The sequence below is a fragment of the Hyperolius riggenbachi genome, chromosome 8, assembly GCF_040937935.1.
Source record: "Hyperolius riggenbachi isolate aHypRig1 chromosome 8, aHypRig1.pri, whole genome shotgun sequence".
Classification (NCBI taxonomy): domain Eukaryota; kingdom Metazoa; phylum Chordata; class Amphibia; order Anura; family Hyperoliidae; genus Hyperolius; species Hyperolius riggenbachi.
In genome coordinates, this window is record NC_090653.1 from 23384155 (window position 1) to 23404067 (window position 19913).

At 49.5% G+C, this 19913-nt stretch overlaps 1 protein-coding gene across 1 annotated transcript in view; it reads right to left on the minus strand.

The window, feature by feature from the left end:
- Nucleotides 1–1699: 1699 nt before the first annotated feature.
- CHMP1B (charged multivesicular body protein 1B) overlaps nucleotides 1700–19913 on the minus strand; it is a 36899-nt gene continuing 18685 nt past the window's right edge. The window contains exons 2-8 of the mRNA XM_068250060.1: nucleotides 16651–16748; nucleotides 14542–14688; nucleotides 12326–12394; nucleotides 9731–9838; nucleotides 7919–7962; nucleotides 6176–6248; nucleotides 1700–2568 (exon numbers count right to left, since the gene is read on the minus strand). Coding sequence (XP_068106161.1) covers nucleotides 2524–2568; nucleotides 6176–6248; nucleotides 7919–7962; nucleotides 9731–9838; nucleotides 12326–12394; nucleotides 14542–14688; nucleotides 16651–16748 — 584 coding nt within the window. The 3' untranslated portion in view covers nucleotides 1700–2523. The remainder of the gene's footprint in view (nucleotides 2569–6175; nucleotides 6249–7918; nucleotides 7963–9730; nucleotides 9839–12325; nucleotides 12395–14541; nucleotides 14689–16650; nucleotides 16749–19913) is intronic.

Here is a 19913-nt window from a genome sequence, read left to right on the forward strand (position 1 = left end):
GCCGCGCACCCTCTGCTAGCGGTCCCAGCGCCGCGCACCCTCTGCTCGCGGTCCCAGCGCCGCGCACCCTCTGCTCGCGGTCCCAGCGCCGCGCACCCTCTGCTCGCGGTCCCAGCGCCGCGCACCCTCTGCTCGCGGTCCCAGCGCCGCGCACCCTCTGCTCGCGGTCCCAGCACCGCGCACCCTCTGCTCGCGGTCCCAGCACCGCGCACCCTCTGCTCGCGGTCCCAGCACCGCGCACCCTCTGCTCGCGGTCCCAGCACCGAGGCACCCTCTGCTCGCGGTCCCAGCACCGCGCACCCTCTGCTCGCGGTCCCAGCACCGCGCACCCTCTGCTCGCGGTCCCAGCACCGCGCACCCTCTGCAAAAAAGAAGTCCGTTTCTTCCTGAGTAAAATGAGCCGTAAATTAATTTTCTCCCATGATGCTGTCACTTACAGTAAGTTATAGAAATCTGACAGAACAGACAGTTTTTGGACTAGCCTATCTCCTCATGGGGGATTGTCAGGGTTTTGTTTATTTTCAACAACACTTGGTGAATGACAGTCATCCAACTGTCAAAATAGTGTACAGCGGGCAGGGAGGCTGTGTAAAATTCGTTTTCAGGGAATCTCTATATGAGTGAGTGAGAGTGAGCACATTACAGAGTACATAGTCATGTCACTGACTGTGCTCAGAGGCGCTCACAATATAATCCTACCATAGTCATAGTCTAATGTCCTACCATATTATTATTATGTATTTATATAGCACTGACATCTCCTGCAGCACATTACAGAGTACATAGTCATGTCACTGACTGTCCTCAGAGGAGCTCACACTCTAATCCTACCATAGTCATAGTCTAATGTCCTACCATATTATTATTATGTATTTATATAGCACTGACATCTTCTGCAGCACATTACAGAGTACAGAGTCATGTCACTGACTGCCCTCAGAGGAGCTCACCATCTAATCCTACCATAGTCATAGTCTAATGTCCTACCATATTATTATTATGCATTTATATAGCAATGGTATCTTCTGCAGCACATTACGAAGTCATGTCGGTCATCGGAGGAGCTCACAATCTAATCCTACCATAAAACATACAAATAAGTTAAATGGCTTCCCCCAAATTGGCTATAGTCTACGATACATACACTACACGATACATACATAGACTTATGACTATGGCAGGGATTAGATTGTGAGCCCCTCTGAGGGACAGTTAGTGATAAGACAATATGCTCTGTACAGGGTTGCGTAATATGTCAGCGCTACATAAGCACTTAAATAAAATAAATGTCCTATCCTATTATTATTTTTTATTTATATAGCACTGACATATTACGCAGCGCTGTACAGAGTACATAGTCATGTCACTGACTGTCCCTCAGATCAGGTCACAATCTAATCCTACCACAGTCATATGTCTATGTATGCATCGTGTAGTGTATGTATCGTAGACTATAGCCAATTTGGGGGAAGCCATTTAACTTATTTGTATGTTTTTGTTGGGGATGTGGGAGGAAACCCACAAAGACACGGGTAGCACATACAAACTCCATGCAGATAATGCCCTGGCTTGAATTTTGCACTGGGGACCCATCACTGCAAGACGAGAGCGCTAACCACACCTCCACTATCTAGTAAACACACTATTATCATTACTCATCCATACTGCAACTCATACCAAAAAACCAAGACAGCACAGCTCCAATACCAAATATATATTTTCTGCTTTACAAATACAGAAAGATCTCAGAGAACAGCAGCGCCCCTCAGAGGACAGACAGGGCGCTGCACCCACCACACAGATCCCAGAAAACAAAAACGTACATCATTAAAAGCAGGCTGGAGACGGAGACAGAGGGGGGACAGCGGAGTGTACGGCGGACGCTATTATACAACATACAGATCAGGAGACACGGGAAAGAGGCGCTAAACGTTTAATCTCAGCAAAAGTCCAAATCCTTAAATACAAATGTATATTATACACGGCAAAGTTATAGGCAAAGAGGAGGAGCCGAAAGCCGTCCAATCATGTCAGTCACAGAGCGACGCTTTATCGCGAGAGGTTTCCGGAATTCTTTATCAGAGTCAGGGGAAGTGAACCGTGCTCCAAAAACTCCTTCCTCTGATCTTCGGAGAAATGGTTCCGCTCTGAGCGGTGGTGTCAGGAGACTTCCATCTGAACAGAACTGCAGAATCACAGCAGCAGGAGGTCACAGCAGGCCGCCGGTCTCGGGAAAAGATCAGGTCCTCGTAGCAGGCAGCGCCATAGTCCGCGCACCCCTCAGTCAGTGAATGATGCAGGCCTTAACTGAGCGGGAGAAGGAAGCTTTGTGTGTTATTACCGCTGAGAATCAGCCAGACTAACAGCGCCCCCTACAGTCTCTGTGCAGGAGGCGTCGTCGGTAATGAGGGAGAAGCGTCTTGTGTGTATTATTTATAGACAGAAACGTACAGAGACACATCCAGTATGTACCATATATATACAGTAACACGCAGGTAATGCACTTGTGGGAGGAGGCTCCGCCTACACCTGATCCCGGAGACGCGCCAAACGCTGTGACAGCTCGTCCTGTAATATAAAGCAGAGCGTTAGAGCCGGACTCAGGCTGATGACTGTAAACACGCTCATCACATCATATAAAGCACAAAATCTCACAGGACAAATGTGTTTTGCCTGGCATCTGCAGCAATGCCACCTCTAGGAGCGCAGCGCCACCTCTAGGCACGTGGCTGTGTGGCGCCACCTCTAGTCCTTTAGGGTGCATACACACATCCAATTTTGACTCCCATATAGTATGAGGGCCACACATTCAATAAACTTGAATGTGTGTACGCACCTAAAGGGAAGGTCTATGAGAGGCTAATAATTCAGTGTTGATACAAATATTATGCATGTTTCCATGGTTTAGAAAGTGGATCAGCTGATGCATTTCACTGATCCATTGCCAGCTGCATATATTAGCATAACATTTGCATCTTATTGACCCTCCCCACCCCATGGCTACTGTAAGATACAATATAATCTCATTATAATAAACTTTGCTATAGTAAACATTTGGGTATAGTAAACTACCTGTCCAGGTCCTGGTCAATCTCCATTAAAATAGTCACAGTGCTCCCATGGGATTGCATGCAGTTCCGGGGGATCTCTTACCTTATTAAAGCGGATCCGAGATGAAAAACTAACTATAACAAGTAACTTGTCAATATATCTTATCTAAAGTTTAGATAGTTCACACAGCAAATCTAGCTGCAAACAGCTTCAATAGAATATGATTATTTCTTCCTGTGATACAATGACAGCAGCTATGTTGTTTGTAAACATTACACAGAGGCAGGCTTATCTGTATCTTGAGCCATCAGCCTAATCCAACCCTCCTCCTCCCTCCTCCCCTCTGCAATTTCTGGCTAGTAACACCTCCCCCTCCTCCTTCCCAGACTGAGCTCACATGAGCCCTTGCTACTGCCAAGGCTCTCTGAAACCCTGTGGGCGTAGCTTTTTTAGTTTATAGGGAATTAGAGTATTAAAACAAAAATAAAAAAGTATTTGGCTTGAGGAATGACTTATAAACAATAGGAAAGGAACACAATTATGCAATGTGTAAAAGTTCACCTCGGATCCACTTTAACAATGGTAACATGTGGAGCGCAGTACAGGCTACTTTCACTTGTAGTGCAGATCAGAGCAGCCTACTCGCTGCAAAACGAAGGAGAGTGGAGCGGAGAGTGCTAAGTCCCGCCTGCAGAGGTATCGGAGCCACTCACATTACAAATGTGAGTCCACCAAATGTGCAAGTGCTTCTACTGTACCTCCAATGGGAGGGCAGAGCTGCTCCTTTTCAGCAGAGAATGTACAAGGGCATGCTGGGATATTTCTAGGACAAGTGCTTGTACTGTACCTCCAATGGGAGGACAGAGCTGCTCCTGTGCAGCAGAGAATGTACCAGGGCATGCTGGGCCATTTCTAGGACAAGTGCTTGTACTGTACCTCCAATGGGAGGGCAGAGCTGCTCCTTTGCAGCAGAGAATGTACAAGGGCATGCTGGGATATTTCTAGGACAAGTGCTTGTACTGTACCTCCAATGGGAGGGCAGAGCTGCTCCTTTTCAGCAGGGAATGTACCAGGGCATGCTGGGCCATTTCTAGGACAAGTGCTTGTACTGTACCTCCAATGGGAGGGCAGAGCTGCTCCTTTGCAGCAGAGAATGTACAAGGGCATGCTGGGATATTTCTAGGACAAGTGCTTGTACTGTACCTCCAATGGGAGGACAGAGCTGCCCCTGTGCAGCAGAGAATGCACCAGGGCATGCTGGGATATTTCTAGGACAAGTGCTTGTACTGTACCTCCAATGGGAGGACAGAGCTGCCCCTGTGCAGCAGAGAATGCACCAGGGCATGCTGGGCCATTTCTAGGACAAGTGCTTGTACTGTACCTCCAATGGGAGGGCAGAGCTGCTCCTTTTCAGCAGGGAATGTACCAGGGCATGCTGGGATATTTCTAGGACAAGTGCTTGTACTGTACCTCCAATGGGAGGACAGAGCTGGTCCTGTGCAGCAGAGAATGTACCAGGGCATGCTGGGCCATTTCTAGGACAAGTGCTTGTACTGTACCTCCAATGGGAGGACAGAGCTGGTTCTGTGCAGCAGAGAATGCACCAGGGCATGCTGGGCCATTTCTAGGACAAGTGCTTGTACTGTACCTCCAATGGAAGGACAGAGCTGCTCCTGTGCAGCAGAGAATGCACCAGGGCATGCTGGGCCATTTCTAGGACAAGTGCTTGTACTGTACCTCCAATGGAAGGACAGAGCTGCTCCTGTGCAGCAGAGAATGTACCAGGGCATGTTGGGCCATTTCTAGGACAAGTGCTTGTACTGTACCTCCAATGGGAGGACAGAGCTGGTTCTGTGCAGCAGAGAATGCACCAGGGCATGCTGGGCCATTTCTAGGACAAGTGCTTGTACTGTACCTCCAATGGGAGGACAGAGCTGCTCCTGTGCAGCAGAGAATGCACCAGGGCATGCTGGGCCATTTCTAGGACAAGTGCTTGTACTGTACCTCCAATGGGAGGACAGAGCTGCTCCTGAGCAGCAGAGAATGTACCAGGGCATGCTGGGCCATTTCTAGGACAAGTGCTTGTACTGTACCTCCAATGGAAGGACAGAGCTGCTCCTGTGCAGCAGAGAATGCACCAGGGCATGCTGGGCCATTTCTAGGACAAGTGCTTGTACTGTACCTCCAATGGGAGGACAGAGCTGCTCCTGTGCAGCAGAGAATGCACCAGGGCATGCTGGGACATTTCTAGGACAAGTGCTTGTACTGTACCTCCAATGGGAGGACAGAGCTGCTCCTGTGCAGCAGAGAATGTACCTGGGCATGCTGGGCCATTTCTAGGACAAGTGCTTGTACTGCACCTCCAATGGGAGGAGAGAGCTGCTCCTGTGCAGCAGAGAATGTACAAGGGCATGCTGGGCCATCTCTAGGATAAGTGCTTGTACTGTACCTCCAATGGGAGGGCAGAGCTGCTCCTTTTCAGCAGGGAATGTACCAGGGCATGCTGGGCCATTTTTAGGACAAGTGCTTGTACTGTACCTCCAATGGGAGGACAGAGCTGCTCCTTTTCAGCAGGGAATGCACCAGGGCATGCTGGGCCATTTCTAGGACAAGTGCTTGTACTGTACCTCCAATGGGAGGACAGAGCTGGTCCTGTGCAGCAGAGAATGTACCAGGGCATGTTGGGCCATTTCTAGGACAAGTGCTTGTACTGTACCTCCAATGGGAGGACAGAGCTGGTTCTGTGCAGCAGAGAATGCACCAGGGCATGCTGGGCCATTTCTAGGACAAGTGCTTGTACTGTACCTCCAATGGGAGGACAGAGCTGCTCCTGTGCAGCAGAGAATGTACTAGGGCATGCTGGGCCATTTCTAGGACAAGTGCTTGTACTGTACCTCCAATGGAAGGACAGAGCTGCTCCTTTTCAGCAGGGAATGTACCAGGGCATGCTGGGCCATTTCTAGGACAATTTCAGATATAGTATACTTCTGATATAGTAAGGCAATCAACACTTAGCACTTCTGATATAGTAAAACACTTTCTGGTCCCTTGGAGTTTTCTATAATGAGAGTATACTGTATGAGCAGAGCAGAGGAATGGTACTGGAAATATCAGGAGGTCTGACCTGTTCTGTAGAGGCTACGCTGGTTCCCACAGAGCCCGTCTGTCCCTGGGGCAGCTCCATATTCAGGTCCAGCCTGCAGACAAGAAGAGGAGAGATGTTATTAATGCACAGAGCTCTGCAGACATCAGAGGCTGGAGGACATGGACAGAATGATTACGGCCAGATCAGAGCCCTCCGGAAGGGAGGGGGGAGTGGGTTAGAAGAATGAATGAACATGTGCTGGGTAGGCTGTGAAGTTCATCCGAGTGCTGCCTGCAGGGAAAACCAGCAAGTCTCACTTCAAACGCCGACTTCCACTGAAGAGAGGAGAGCTTCCTACATACACCAGTCACGGGAACGCAAACCTGAAATGTTAATCTACACAGGAGGACAGAAAGTGGCAGAAGAGGTCAGCAGGAGGGCCGAGCACAGGCCAAACCCTGGCAAGAGACCAGACCAAGGGTCCTATCTGGCTATACAGTCTGTAGAAGCCACTGGACTCCTGGACTGAGCACATAGAGGTGCATCGTTGGCCATATACTGATCGTGAGTCCATCTTGGGGGTTAGATCACTGAACTGGCGACCCCCAAATTTATACTGATCCACAGTGTGCGATTTTCACTTGTGAGTTACAGTTCTAGACATTGGCCTTATTTTAATGCAGACTCAATAAAAGTTACATTGTAATTGTACAAAGAGGGCTTTTCCTTCGCGGAACATGCCTGCCATTGTGATCCCCCCCCACCCCAAGCATTCAGAACATAGCATTGTCTAATCCCTGCCATATATGCTTCCAATAAGAGATTTCAGATTGCCAATCAATAGAGAGGGGGAAGGGCGTATATTTGGAGGGTGGTGGAAGGGCACCCCATATTATCAGGGGATGGAGTAGAGGAAGAGAGACCCCCCCCCTACCTTTCAGAGAATAGATGGACACCCCAATATTACTGGGTATTGGAGCAGAGCTAAGGGGACCCCCATATTGTCAGGGAACAGAGAAAGTGGGACCCCCATATCTCCAGGGAATGGAATGCAGGAAGTGGGGACCCCCATATTTCCAGGGAAGGGAATGCAGGAAGTGGGGACCCCCATATTTCCAGGGAATGGAATGCAGGAAGTGGGGACCCCATATTTCCAGGGAAGGGAATGCAGGAAGTGGGGACCCCCATATTTCCAGGGAATGGAATGCAGGAAGTGGGGACCCCCATATTTCCAGGGAAGGGAATGCAGGAAGTGGGGACCCCCATATTTCCAGGGAAGGGAATGCAGGAAGTGGGGACCCCCATATTTCCAGGGAATGGAATGCAGGAAGTGGGGGACCCCCATATTTCCAGGGAAGGGAATGCAGGAAGTGGGGACCCCCATATTTCCAGGGAAGGGAATGCAGGAAATGGGACCCCCATATTTCCAGGGAAGGGAATGCAGGAAGTGGGGACCCCCATATTTCCAGGAATGGAATGCAGGAAGTGGGGACCCCCATATTTCCAGGGAAGGGAATTCCGGAAGTGGGGACCCCCATATTTCCAGGGAAGGGAACAGAGGAAGTGGGGACTCCCATATTTCCAGGGAAGGGAATGCAGGAAGTGGGGACTTCCATATTTCCAGTGAAGGGAACAGAGGAAGTGGGACCCCCATATTGTCAGGGAACAGAGAAAGTGGGACCCCCATATTTCCAGTGAAGGGCATGCAGGAAGTGGGGACCCCCATATTTTTGGGGAACACAGTCGGGCGTATCTGTTTCTTGGATAGAAGAAATGACTCACCCGGCTTCATCTGCCATTTCCTGTAGCAGATTATCCACCTGGCCCTGAAATGAGAGATATGAGCAGATATTTCACTGACCGGTGATCTGATCAGAACACAGATTATCCACATTACCGGCATAAACAAACAAACACAGAACAAACACATGCTTTTCTCCTGGTGGACTCAAAGCGCCAGAGCTGCAGCCACTAGGGAGCGCTCTATAAGCAATAGCAGTGTTAAGGCAGCCATACACTGGTCGATTGCCACCAGATCGACCAGCAGATAGATCCCTCTGTGATCGAATCTGATCAAACAGGGTTGGCTGCCTACACTGCAAACAGATTTTGAATCGGTTTTACTATGAAACCGATTCACAATCTGTGAAGCAGCCGTGCAAATCCCCCCCCCCCCACCCCCCCCCCGCATACATGAACTGATCCGGCCGGCGCGAGTCCCCCGGTCTCCGCTGTCTCTTCTCTGCTCTGGGCTCCAGCTTCACTTTACTTCCTGTCGGGGGAAGTTTAAACAGTAAAGGGCGCTCTACTGTTTAAACTTCCTGTCGGGACAGGAAGTAAGTGAAGCCAGCCGGAGCCCTGCGTGGAGAAGGGACAGCGGGTACACGCGCCGGCGGAACAGGTAATGTATTGCTGCTTGCGTCGGTCGTTGTACATTCAAACGCCGCTATCGACAGACTCCCGAACCGCCGGCGACCGAGCAAAATCTTCCACTCGGACAGATCGATGGGAACGATTGATTTCGGACGGAAAGCGATCATTTGGTCAGCGTTTTGCGCAACAATTTCACAGCAGATTCGATCACCGTGATCAAATCTGCTGTATATCGGCGGGAAATCGTGTAAGTGTATGGGCCCCTTTAGGGAGTGTAGCCCAAGGTCTTCTACAGAATAGGTGCTGGCTTACTAAACAGGCAGAGCCGAGATTCAAACCCGGGTCGCCTGTTTCAGAGGCAGAGCCCTTAACCAGTACAGTAGCCAGCCACCGCAATGTATACACAGCACCTCCGGGCTCTGCTCCGGCTACACTGGTGGTTATCACTATAACCCCTTTTCTCAAGTGTTCATCATCTATCACTTACCACCCCTGAGCTGGTTAATGCTGCTAGCCAACCATTGCAGTACTTTGTGGCACTTAGCAAGGAACTCTAAGAAGTAAGCATTACTAACCACTTTAGTGTTGCTAGTCGCTTACATGTGTACAAGTAATTGTGTTGTACTTGTGTACAAGTTAGTAATCTGTGGGGTAGTATTGCTAGTCACTGATCTGTGGGACAGAGTGTTGCTAATCTGTGGAGCAGTTAGTAATGCTAGTCACTGATCTGTGGAGTAGTTAGTAATGCTAGTCACTGATCTGTGGGACAGTCAGTGTTGCTGATCTGTGGAGCAGTTAGTAATGCTAGTTACTTACCGGTAGGGTAGTCAGTGAAGCTAGTCACTGATCAGTAGTATAGTTCGTGTGCACACACAAAACCGGTTCCAGTAAATTTGGGCGCATGATGCAGCAGAAAGACGGCTCATCCTCTTCTTGCAAATATATTGACTATTTTCAAAACCACCCCCCTACTGATAATCTATTTGTGTAGGGAAGATGTAATTCAGGATATTGCTGCGAATTACGCCTTTTATACCGCAATTTTGGCTACCACAATTGCCAAAGCCCAAATTACACAGTGAGCACCGCTATAGCCGCAATTCACATTACGACCTTTGGCGGTGCCCACCCACATGGAGCGCACCAAGCGGCACCCAAATTACATGTCTCGAGTTTGTGTTGTCGCTAAACGTTGGGTAGGTAGTGCTGCTAGTGACTTACCTGTGGGGTTGTTAATGTGGTTGTGTTGCTCATGGTATCCTCCATCTGTTGGGTCTGAACATCGAGGGTCTCAAACTGGTGCTCAAATTTGTCCATTAAGGCTGAGATCTGGAAAGAAGAACAGGCAGTGACACTTCCTGCACACACACCAATCACTGAGCAGAATGGAGAACAGACAGTGACACTTCCTGCGCACACACCAAACACTGAGCAGAATGGAGAACAGGCAGTGACACTTCCTGCACACACACAAATCACTGAGCAGAATGGAGAACAGACAGTGACACTTCCTGCACACGCACCAATCACTGAGCAGAATGGAGAACAGAAAGTGACACTTCCTGCGCACGCACCAATCACTGAGCAGAATGGAGAACAGACAGTGACACTTCCTGCGCACACACCAAACACTGAGCAGAATGGAGAACAGGCAGTGACACTTCTTGCGCACACACCAAACACTGAGCAGAATGGAGAACAGGCAGTGACACTTCCTGCACACACACAAATCACTGAGCAGAATGGAGAACAGACAGTGACACTTCCTGCGCACACACCAATCACTGAGCAGAATGGAGAACAGGCAGTGACACTTCCTGCACACACACACACACCAATCACTGAGCAGAATGGAGAAAAGACAGTGACACTTCCTGCACACACCAATCACTGAGCAGAATGGAGAACAGGCAGTGACACTTCCTGCACACACACAAATCACTGAGCAGAATGGAGAACAGGCAGTGACACTTCCTGCACACACACAAATCACTGAGCAGAATGGCGAACAGACAGTGACACTTCCTGCGCACACACCAAACACTGAGCAGAATGGAGAACAGACAGTGACACTTCCTGCGCACACACCACACACTGAGCAGAATGGAGGACAGTGACACTTCCTGCACATACACCAAACACTGAGCAGAATGGAGAACAGGCAGTGACACTTCCTGCACACACACAAATCACTGAGCAGAATGGAGAACAGACAGTGACACTTCCTGCGCACACACCAATCACTGAGCAGAATGGAGAACAGGCAGTGACACTTCCTGCACACACACCAATCACTGAGCAGAATGGAGAAAAGACAGTGACACTTCCTGCACACACCAATCACTGAGCAGAATGGAGAACAGGCAGTGACACTTCCTGCACACACACAAATCACTGAGCAGAATGGAGAACAGGCAGTGACACTTCCTGCACACACTGAGCAGAATGGAGAACAGACAGTGACATTTCCTGCGCACGCACCAACCACTGAGCAGAATGGAGAACAGACAGTGACACTTCCTGCGCACACACCAAACACTGAGCAGAATGGAGAACAGACAGTGACACTTCCTGCGCACACACCAAACACTGAGCAGAATGGAGAACAGACAGTGATACTTCCTGCGCACACACCAATCACTGAGCAGAATGGAGAACAGACAGTGACACTTCCTGCGCACACACCAAACACTGAGCAGAATGGAGAACAGGCAGTGACACTTCCTGCGCACGCACCAATCACTGAGCAGAATGGAGAACAGACAGTGACAATTCCTGCACACTCACCAATCACAGAGCAGAATGGAGAAAAGACAGTGACATTTCCTGCGCACGCACCAACCACTGAGCAGAATGGAGGACAGTGACACTTCCTGCGCACACACCAAACACTGAGCAGAATGGAGAACAGACAGTGACACTTCCTGCGCACACACCAAACACTGAGCAGAATGGAGAACAGGCAGTGACACTTCCTGCACACACACCAATCACTGAGCAGAATGGAGAAAAGACAGTGACACTTCCTGCACATGCACCAATCACTGTGCAAAAGGGAGAACAGGCAGTGACACTTCCTGCGCACGCACCAATCACTGAGCAGAATGGAGAAAAGACAGTGACACTTCCTGCACACACACCAAATCACTGAGCAGAATGGAGAACAGACAGTGACACTTCCTGCGCACACACCAATCACTGAGCAGAATGGAGAACATACAGTGACACTTCCTGCACACACAGCAATCACTGAGCAGAATGGAGAACAGACAGTGACACTTCCTGCACAAACACCAATCACTGAGCAGAATGGAGAACATACAGTGACACTTCCTGCGCACACACCAATCACTGAGCAGAATGGAGAACAGACAGTGACACTTCCTGCGCACACACCAATCACTGAGCAGAATGGAGAACAGACAGTGACACTTCCTGCACACGCACCAATCACTGAGCAGAATGGAGAACAGACAGTGACACTTCCTGCACACACACCAATCACTGAGCAGAATGGAGAACAGACAGTGACACTTCCTGCGCACACACCAATCACTGAGCAGAATGGAGAACAGGCAGTGACACTTCCTGCACACACACCAATCATTGAGCAGAATAGAGAACAGGCAGTGACACTTCCTGCACAAGCACCAATCACTGAGCAGAATGGAGAACAGACAGTGACACTTCCTGCACACACACCAATCACTAAGCAGAATGGAGAACAGACAGTGACACTTCCTGCACACGCACCAATCACTGAGCAGAATGGAGAACAGACAGTGACATTAGGTAAATGCACATCACACGCCTCACCTTCTCCAGATTCATACTCTTCAGTGTGGAGTCCATAGACTTCACCACTCCTGCCATCGACTTTGTGACCTGAAATAAAGACAAAGCAAAAACGTGAATACAAAAGACCGCCCCTTACCTACCAGCTATAAATCACAGGAAAGTGCACCGTCCACTGGAGAGGTGGAGGCTTGGCGACTGTGACTGGAGGCATTTAGGCAGAAGCTGAACTGGGAGGCAGTACTCAGGCACTGGGGATGAGAGGGGGAGGGGGTGCTTAGCTACTGGAAGCTGGAGAGGTGGGGTGCTTAGCTACTGGAAGCTGGAGGGGGGGTGCTTAGCTACTGGAAGTTGGAGAGGGGTGGTGCTTAGCTACTGGAAGCTGGAGAGGGGAGGTGCTTAGCTACTGGAAGCTGGAGAGGGGAGGTGCTTAGCTACTGGAAGATGGAGGGGGGGTGCTTAGCTACTGGAAGCTGGAGAGGGGGGGTGCTTAGCTACTGGAAGTTGGAGAGGGGTGGTGCTTAGCTACTGGAAGCTGGAGAGGGGAGGTGCTTAGCTACTGGAAGCTGGAGAGGGGAGGTGCTTAGCTACTGGAAGATGGAGGGGGGGTGCTTAGCTACTGGAAGCTGGAGAGGGGGGGTGCTTAGCTACTGGAAGCTGGAGAGGGGAGGTGCTTAGCTACTGGAAGCTGGAGAGGGGGGGGTGCTTAGCTACTGGAAGCTGGAGAGGGGGTGCTTAGCTACTGGAAGCTGGAGAGGGGAGGTGCTTAGCTACTGGAAGCTGGAGAGGGGGGGTGCTTAGCTACTGGAAGCTGGAGAGGTGGGGTGCTTAGCTACTGGAAGCTGGAGAGGGGGGGGTGCTTAGTTACTGGAAGCTGGAGAGGGGGGGTGCTTAGCTACTGGAAGCTGGAGAGGGGGGGGGGTGCTTAGCTACTGGAAGCTGGAGAGGGGGGGGTGCTTAGCTACTGGAAGCTGAAGAGGGGCGGTGCTTAGCTACTGGAAGCTGAAGAGGGGCGGTGCTTAGCTACTGGAAGCTGGAGAGGGGCGGTGCTTAGCTACTGGAAGCTGGAGAGGGGGGGGGCTTAGCAACTGAAAGCTGGAGAGGGTAGGTGCTTAGCCACTGGAAGCTGGACAGGGGAGGTGCTTAGCTACTGGAAACTGGAGAGGTGGGTGCTTAGCTACTGGAAGCTGGAGAGGGGGGGTGCTTAACTACTGGAAGCTGGAGAGGGGAAGTGCTTAGCTACTGGAAGATGGAGAAGGGAGGTGCTTAGCTACTGGAAGCTGGAGAAGGGAGGTGCTTAGCTACTGGAAGCTGGAGAAGGGAGGTGCATAGCTACTGGAAGCTGGAGAGAAGAGGTGCTTAGCTACTGGAAGCTGAAGAGGGGAGGTGCTTAGCTTCTCGAAGCTGGAGAGGGGTGGTGCTTATCTACTAGGGGTTGCCACTGGAGGGGAAGGGGAGGTGCCCATCCACATAAATGGCTGAAAATCCCCAGAGGCGCTATATGTGCTACCTGAGAGCTACTGTTTTGTCCCCTATTTTATTGCCTGATGAAGCGGGCTTGGTCCTGCGAAACGCGTTGCATCTATTGGGGTACTAATAAAGTGTTTATTTATGTCAGACAAGTAGTCTAGTCTGATTTCGGAGGTAAGTCCACCACTGCCTCCCCAGCATATTTTAAAACTTTTAATTGTTGTTTTTATTCTGCTGGCGCCTCTGTTCATCAAAGTCATTATAGTGTCCACCCTTGGTGGAAGGGGGACCCACCCCTACCTTTCTTCTATCTACAGAGAGCGACTTCTTAACCCTGAGTGAGGACAGGTCTAATCTCCTCACCTGCATTCACAGTGGTTGCCTCAGCGGTAACCCTTGTTTGTGAGTATAACCTTCTCACATTACATTATCCACTATTGTCCTGAGCATACTACACCATATTGGGCTCTCGGTGTCTTTTTCTTACCTTGCCCATAGTAATCGCCGTCTGGACTCTGGCTGCCTATCTTGCCCATAGTGACTGCCGTCTGGACTCTGGCTGCCTACCTTGCCCATAGTGACTGCCGTCTGGACTCTGGCTGCCTACCTTGCCCATAGTGACTGCCGTCTGTACTCTGGCTGCCTACCTTGCCCACAGTGACCACTGTCTGGACTCTGGCTGCCTACCTTAACCATAGTGATCACTGTCTGGACTCCCGCTGCCTAGCTTGCCTATAGTGATCACCATCTGGACTATGGCTGCCTACCTTTCCCATAGTGACCGCCGTCTGGACTCTGGCTGCCACTGCGTCCACCCTGGCGCTCATCCTCAAGAAATTTATCTCCTGGTTCTTCTGTCGGATGGCGTTCTCGGCGTGTATCCGGGCGATCTCCATGTTCCCCTTCTGGATGGCCTGTGGGGAGGAAGAGACGGGAGGAAGAGTCAGAAGCAATAAAGAATATTAGAGCACAGTGCATATATTCCCCAGGAGACTAGATAGTCATCCCAGCAACACTCAGAGAGGCTGCAAATCACATGATCAGAAGCAGAGGCCGCAAATCACATGATCAGAAGCAGAGGCTGCAAATCACATGATCAGAAGCAGAGGCTGCAAATCACATGATCAGAAGCAGAGGCTGCAAATCACATGATCAGAAGCAGAGGCTGCAAATCACATGGCCAGAAGCAGAGGCCCCAGACCACATGGCCAGAAGCAGAGGCCCCAGAACACATGGCCAGAAGCAGAGGCCCCAGACCACATGGCCAGAAGCAGAGGCCCCAGAACACATGGCCAGAAGCAGAGGCCCCAGACCACATGGCCCGAAGCAGAGGCTCCAGAACACATGGCCAGAAGCAGAGGCCCCAGACCACATGGCCAGAAGCAGAGGCCCCAGACCACATGGCCAGAAGCAGAGGCCCCAGAACACATGGCCAGAAGCAGAGGCCCCAGACCACATGGCCAGAAGCAGAGGCCCCAGACCACATGGCCAGAAGCAGAGGCCCCAGACCACATGGCCAGAAGCAGAGGCCCCAGACCACATGGCCAGAAGCAGAGGCCCCAGACCACATGGCCAGAAGCAGAGGCCCCAGACCACATGGCCAGAAGCAGAGGCCCCAGACCACATGGCCAGAAGCAGAGGCCCCAGACCACATGGCCAGAAGCAGAGGCCCCAGACCACATGGCCAGAAGCAGAGGCCACAGATCACATGACCAGAAGCAGAGGCTACAGATCACATGACCAGAAGCAGAGGCTACAGATCACATGACCAGAAGCAGAGGCTACAGATCACATGACCAGAAGCAGAGGCTACAGATCACTGGACCAGAAGCAGAGGCTACAGATCACTGGACCAGAAGCAGAGGCTACAGATCACTGGACCAGAAGCAGACGCTACAGATCACTGGACCAGAAGCAGAATCACATGACCAGGAGCAGAGGCTACAGATCACATGACCAGAAGCACACACTACAGATAACATGACCAGAAGCAGAGGCTACAGATCACTGGACCAGAAGCAGACACTACAGATCGCATGGGCAGAAGCAGGATCACATGACCAGAAGCAGAGGCTAAAGATCACATGACCAGAAGCAGAGGGTACAGATCACATGACCAGAAGCAGAGGCTACAGATCACATGACCAGAAGCAGAGGCTAAAGATCACATGACCAGAAGTAGAGGACCATAGCAGGTGAGTTTTAGACTCTGTGGATGTGGCTGCTGCTGCCTGAATAGCATCATCCAGCTGCTCAGACTGCAAGTGGGCGGAGCACAGACTGACCTCGGCAAGGAAACTGCAGCCTATAGCAGAGGCAGTCAAAGGAGCAGGAAGTGGTGTTTGTCTGCACTCATTACAGGTGCAGTACAAATTATTTATGTGACAAAGTATATGCGCTCCTTTCTTTAAGGGAATATCAGGAAAAGTAAAAAAAAAAAGGGATCAGATTCAGTTTCCAGCGGCTTCCTCCAGCCTCTGGAAGTCTGTGTGTCCCTCACCGCAACATCGCTACGAGCAGGTCTCCCGTACATATGCCTGGCCACACCACTCGCAATCACGCTCCCGTGGATGGGAGCATTCTGCATAGGAGCAATACTTATGCACAGAAAGGCTCCCGGCTACGTAAGCCCGGTCGCAAGCGGTACCTACGCAGGGGACCCCGGGACACAGGCTTGGAGCGGAGCTGCGGCGAGGGACACACAGCCTTCCAGGGGCTGGAGGAAGCCCCAGGTAAGTAAATCTGATTACTTTCAACTTTCCCTGAAGTCTTCTTTAAGAAAGGAGAGCATAGACTTTATCTAAGAAAAAGCACACAGACAGATTTACACAAGATCTGCAATGGAGTGTGGCACAGATTTTCCAGGGATCTCTCACCTTCTTGATTTTGGCTTTCTCAATCTTCTCCTCTTTTTCGCATTTCTTGGCGTTTCGATGGAGCTCTTTAGCTGCAAACTTCAAGTTGAAGAGGTTTTCTGGGATTGGCGGGATAAGGAGCAGAACGACAGATGTATAGAATATATAACACAAGGACAGCGAACGGCAGATTCCAGAAGACAAACTGCGGTAAACCCAGGAGGCCTTCCTATCATCTGGGGTGGTCAGCGAGATGCGAGAATTCTGAGTTGATGCAAAATTTATGGAAATAGACCCATCAAATGCGAGATGCTGAATAAATCTTCATACAATTAGCTTCAACTCTGCATTATTTGCATCTTACTGATCATCCTCATTGCCAGCATGTCCCAAATCTAAAGGTGCCCAAATGTGGCCAGATTTTTTCATTCCTTTCAATGTATTTTTGGTAAAAATAAATAAATAAAAATAATGATCAATGAACAGCATTTTCCACCATGCCCAATCCAGCATTTTATCAAATTTACAAAATCAACTCCCATTTAAAAGGACAACTGCAGCGAAAGGTATATGAAGGCTGCCATATTTATTTAATTTTAAGCAATACCAGTTGCCTGGCAGCCCTGCTGATCCTCTGCCTCTAATACATTTAGCCACAGCCCCTGAACAAGCATGCAGCAGATCAGAGGTTTCTGACATTATTGTCAGATCTGACAAGATTAGCTGCATGCTTGTTTCTGGAGTTTGATGCAGCCACTACTGCAGCCAAATAGATCAGCAGATCTGCCAGGAAACTAGTACTGTTTAACAGACGTAGATATGGCAACCTCCATCTCCCTCTCACTTCAGGTTCCCTTTAAATAAAAAAATGTTTTTTTTTCTGAATACAATTTGATTTGGTTGTCTCATGTATGGCCACCTTAAAGCGGGATTGTCAGCCCTAAAATCAAATTCCATTTACCCTCTGCTCTGTGTTTATTATGTAGTCGACATCCTGACCCTGCATTGCAAGCATTCTAATATACCGTAATCATAAATGTGTCTGCTGTAATTAATCTTATCTCAGTCAGCCTGGCTCTATTTGGATACATTGCTGAGGAGAGGGAAGCTGTTATATCCCCTCCCACATTCCTGATCCTCACCGATTGGCTGAGGGCAGTTCAGTGCAACAGGCTGAGACTGAGAAGGGAAATACACATCCCCCCTATGCAGAAGCTGCTGAAATACGATCTATGCTGTGCTCACATGTATTTACAAAGCAAGCTAGATATGACAGAGCAATTTCAGGCAGGAGAAAAAAAAGAACATCAGGATTGGCTTCAGTCAGAGGCAGTAAAGATGGAAAATGCCTCTAACAGTTTTCTCTTTATTTACTATATAAAATTCACTAAAATCAAAATGTGGACAGTACAAAACAAGTGTTATGTAAGTAGAACAAGTATTTATGTACGTTTTTTTTTCCTCGGGATAGTATTGCTGTCCCTGCTGCTTTAAAATAAACCTGAAGTGAGAGCAGTGTTCTCCTCAGGCTCTTCTAGCCGGGTACTCCACCCGGCTAGTTTTGATAAGCACCCGGCTGTCATCAGCTCACCTCCTCCTATGCTATAAGCAGAGTTGTGCACAGAAGCGCCAGCCCTGCATTCTCTCATTACGACCCACCCGGCTACTTTTTCATGCCACCCGGCTGGAAAAAAATACTGGGGAGAACACTGGAGAGGGATATGAAGGCTGACACATTTATTTCATTTGAAACGATGCACATTGCCTGGCTGTCCTGCTGATCAGGTGTCTCTAATGCTTTTAGCCAGAGACCCTGAACAAGCATGCAGCATATCAGGTGCTCTGACTGAACTCGATGGACGTATGACTTTTTTCAACCAAAATAACAATGTAACTATGAAGTCTGGTTGGATTAGCTGCATGCTTGTTTCGGGTGTGTAATTTAAACCCTAACTGACAAGAAAAATCAGCAGGGCTGTCAGGCAACTGGTATTGTTTAAAAGGGAATAAATATGTCAGCTTCCATAGGTCTCTCACCTCAGGTTCCTTTGAAAAGTGCAAGCTCCAGGGCTATTACCTTCCTCCTGGTTTCACCGCATTGAACAAGCACACTGGAATGAACTTAGACTTTGCTGGCTGCATGCTTGTTTCAGGACACGGATTAGGCGGTGAAATCCCCAGAGCATACACCTTTAAAAATTATTATTAAAGAGAACCTAAACTGAGAGGGATATGAATGTTTCCTTTTAAAGTGGATCCGAGATAAACGTTTACTGATTACGTAATTGTGTTCCTTTCATATAGTTTATAGGGCATTCCTCAAGCCAAATATTTTTTGTTGTTGTTTTAATACTCTTATTCCCTATAAACTAAACAAGCCTCGCCAACAGCTTCTCCAGAGTGCCTTGGCACTGTAGCAAGGGCTTATGGGAGCGCAGTCTGGGCAGGAGGAAGAAAGGTGTTACTAGCCAGGGTTTTCAGAGGCGGAGGGGAGTGAAGTTTTCACAGGCTGAGGGCTGGAGATGCAGAGCAGCTCGCCGGTGTGTAATGATGACAAACAGAACATTGCTGCTCTCATTGTATCACAGGAAGAAGTAATCACATACTGTTGAAGCTGTTTTCAGCTAGATTTGCTGTGTAAACAATCTAAACTTTAGATAAGATATATAGACAAGTTACTTGTTATAGTAAGTTTTTCAACTCGGATCCGCTTTTACACAATACCAGTTGCTTGGCAGCCCTGCTGAGCTCTTTGGCTGCAGTAGTGGCTGAATCACACACCTGAAACAAGCATGCAGCTAATCCAGTCTGACTTCAGTTAGAGCACCTGATCTGCATGCTTGTTCAGGGGCTGTGGCTAAAAGTATTAGAGACACAGGATCAGCAGGAGAGTCAGGTAACTTGTATCATTTTAAAAGGAAAAATCCACATCCTTCTCAGTTTAGGTTCCCTTTAAATGTTCGCTTCATGAAGACACAAAACACAGAGCCTGAATGGCCATAAGCAGATGTCATCTTCCTACGTCACTGGGGTCCGTGTGCGGCAATATGTGCTATTTATATAACACCCCCCCCCCCCCCCCGTGCCATCTGGACACATCAGCCCCCCTCCTGCCGCTATTTCTGCCCGGGAACATCTGTCGCCATCAGGACAAGATTCCTGAATAATAACCTCCGAGTCTCACATTACTGGTTAGGCCAGTTTAGCGACTACACTCCCTGCTGACGTCACATGACATCCCGAGGCAGGTCACATGACGCCGTGACGAGTGCAGTCAGGAGTGC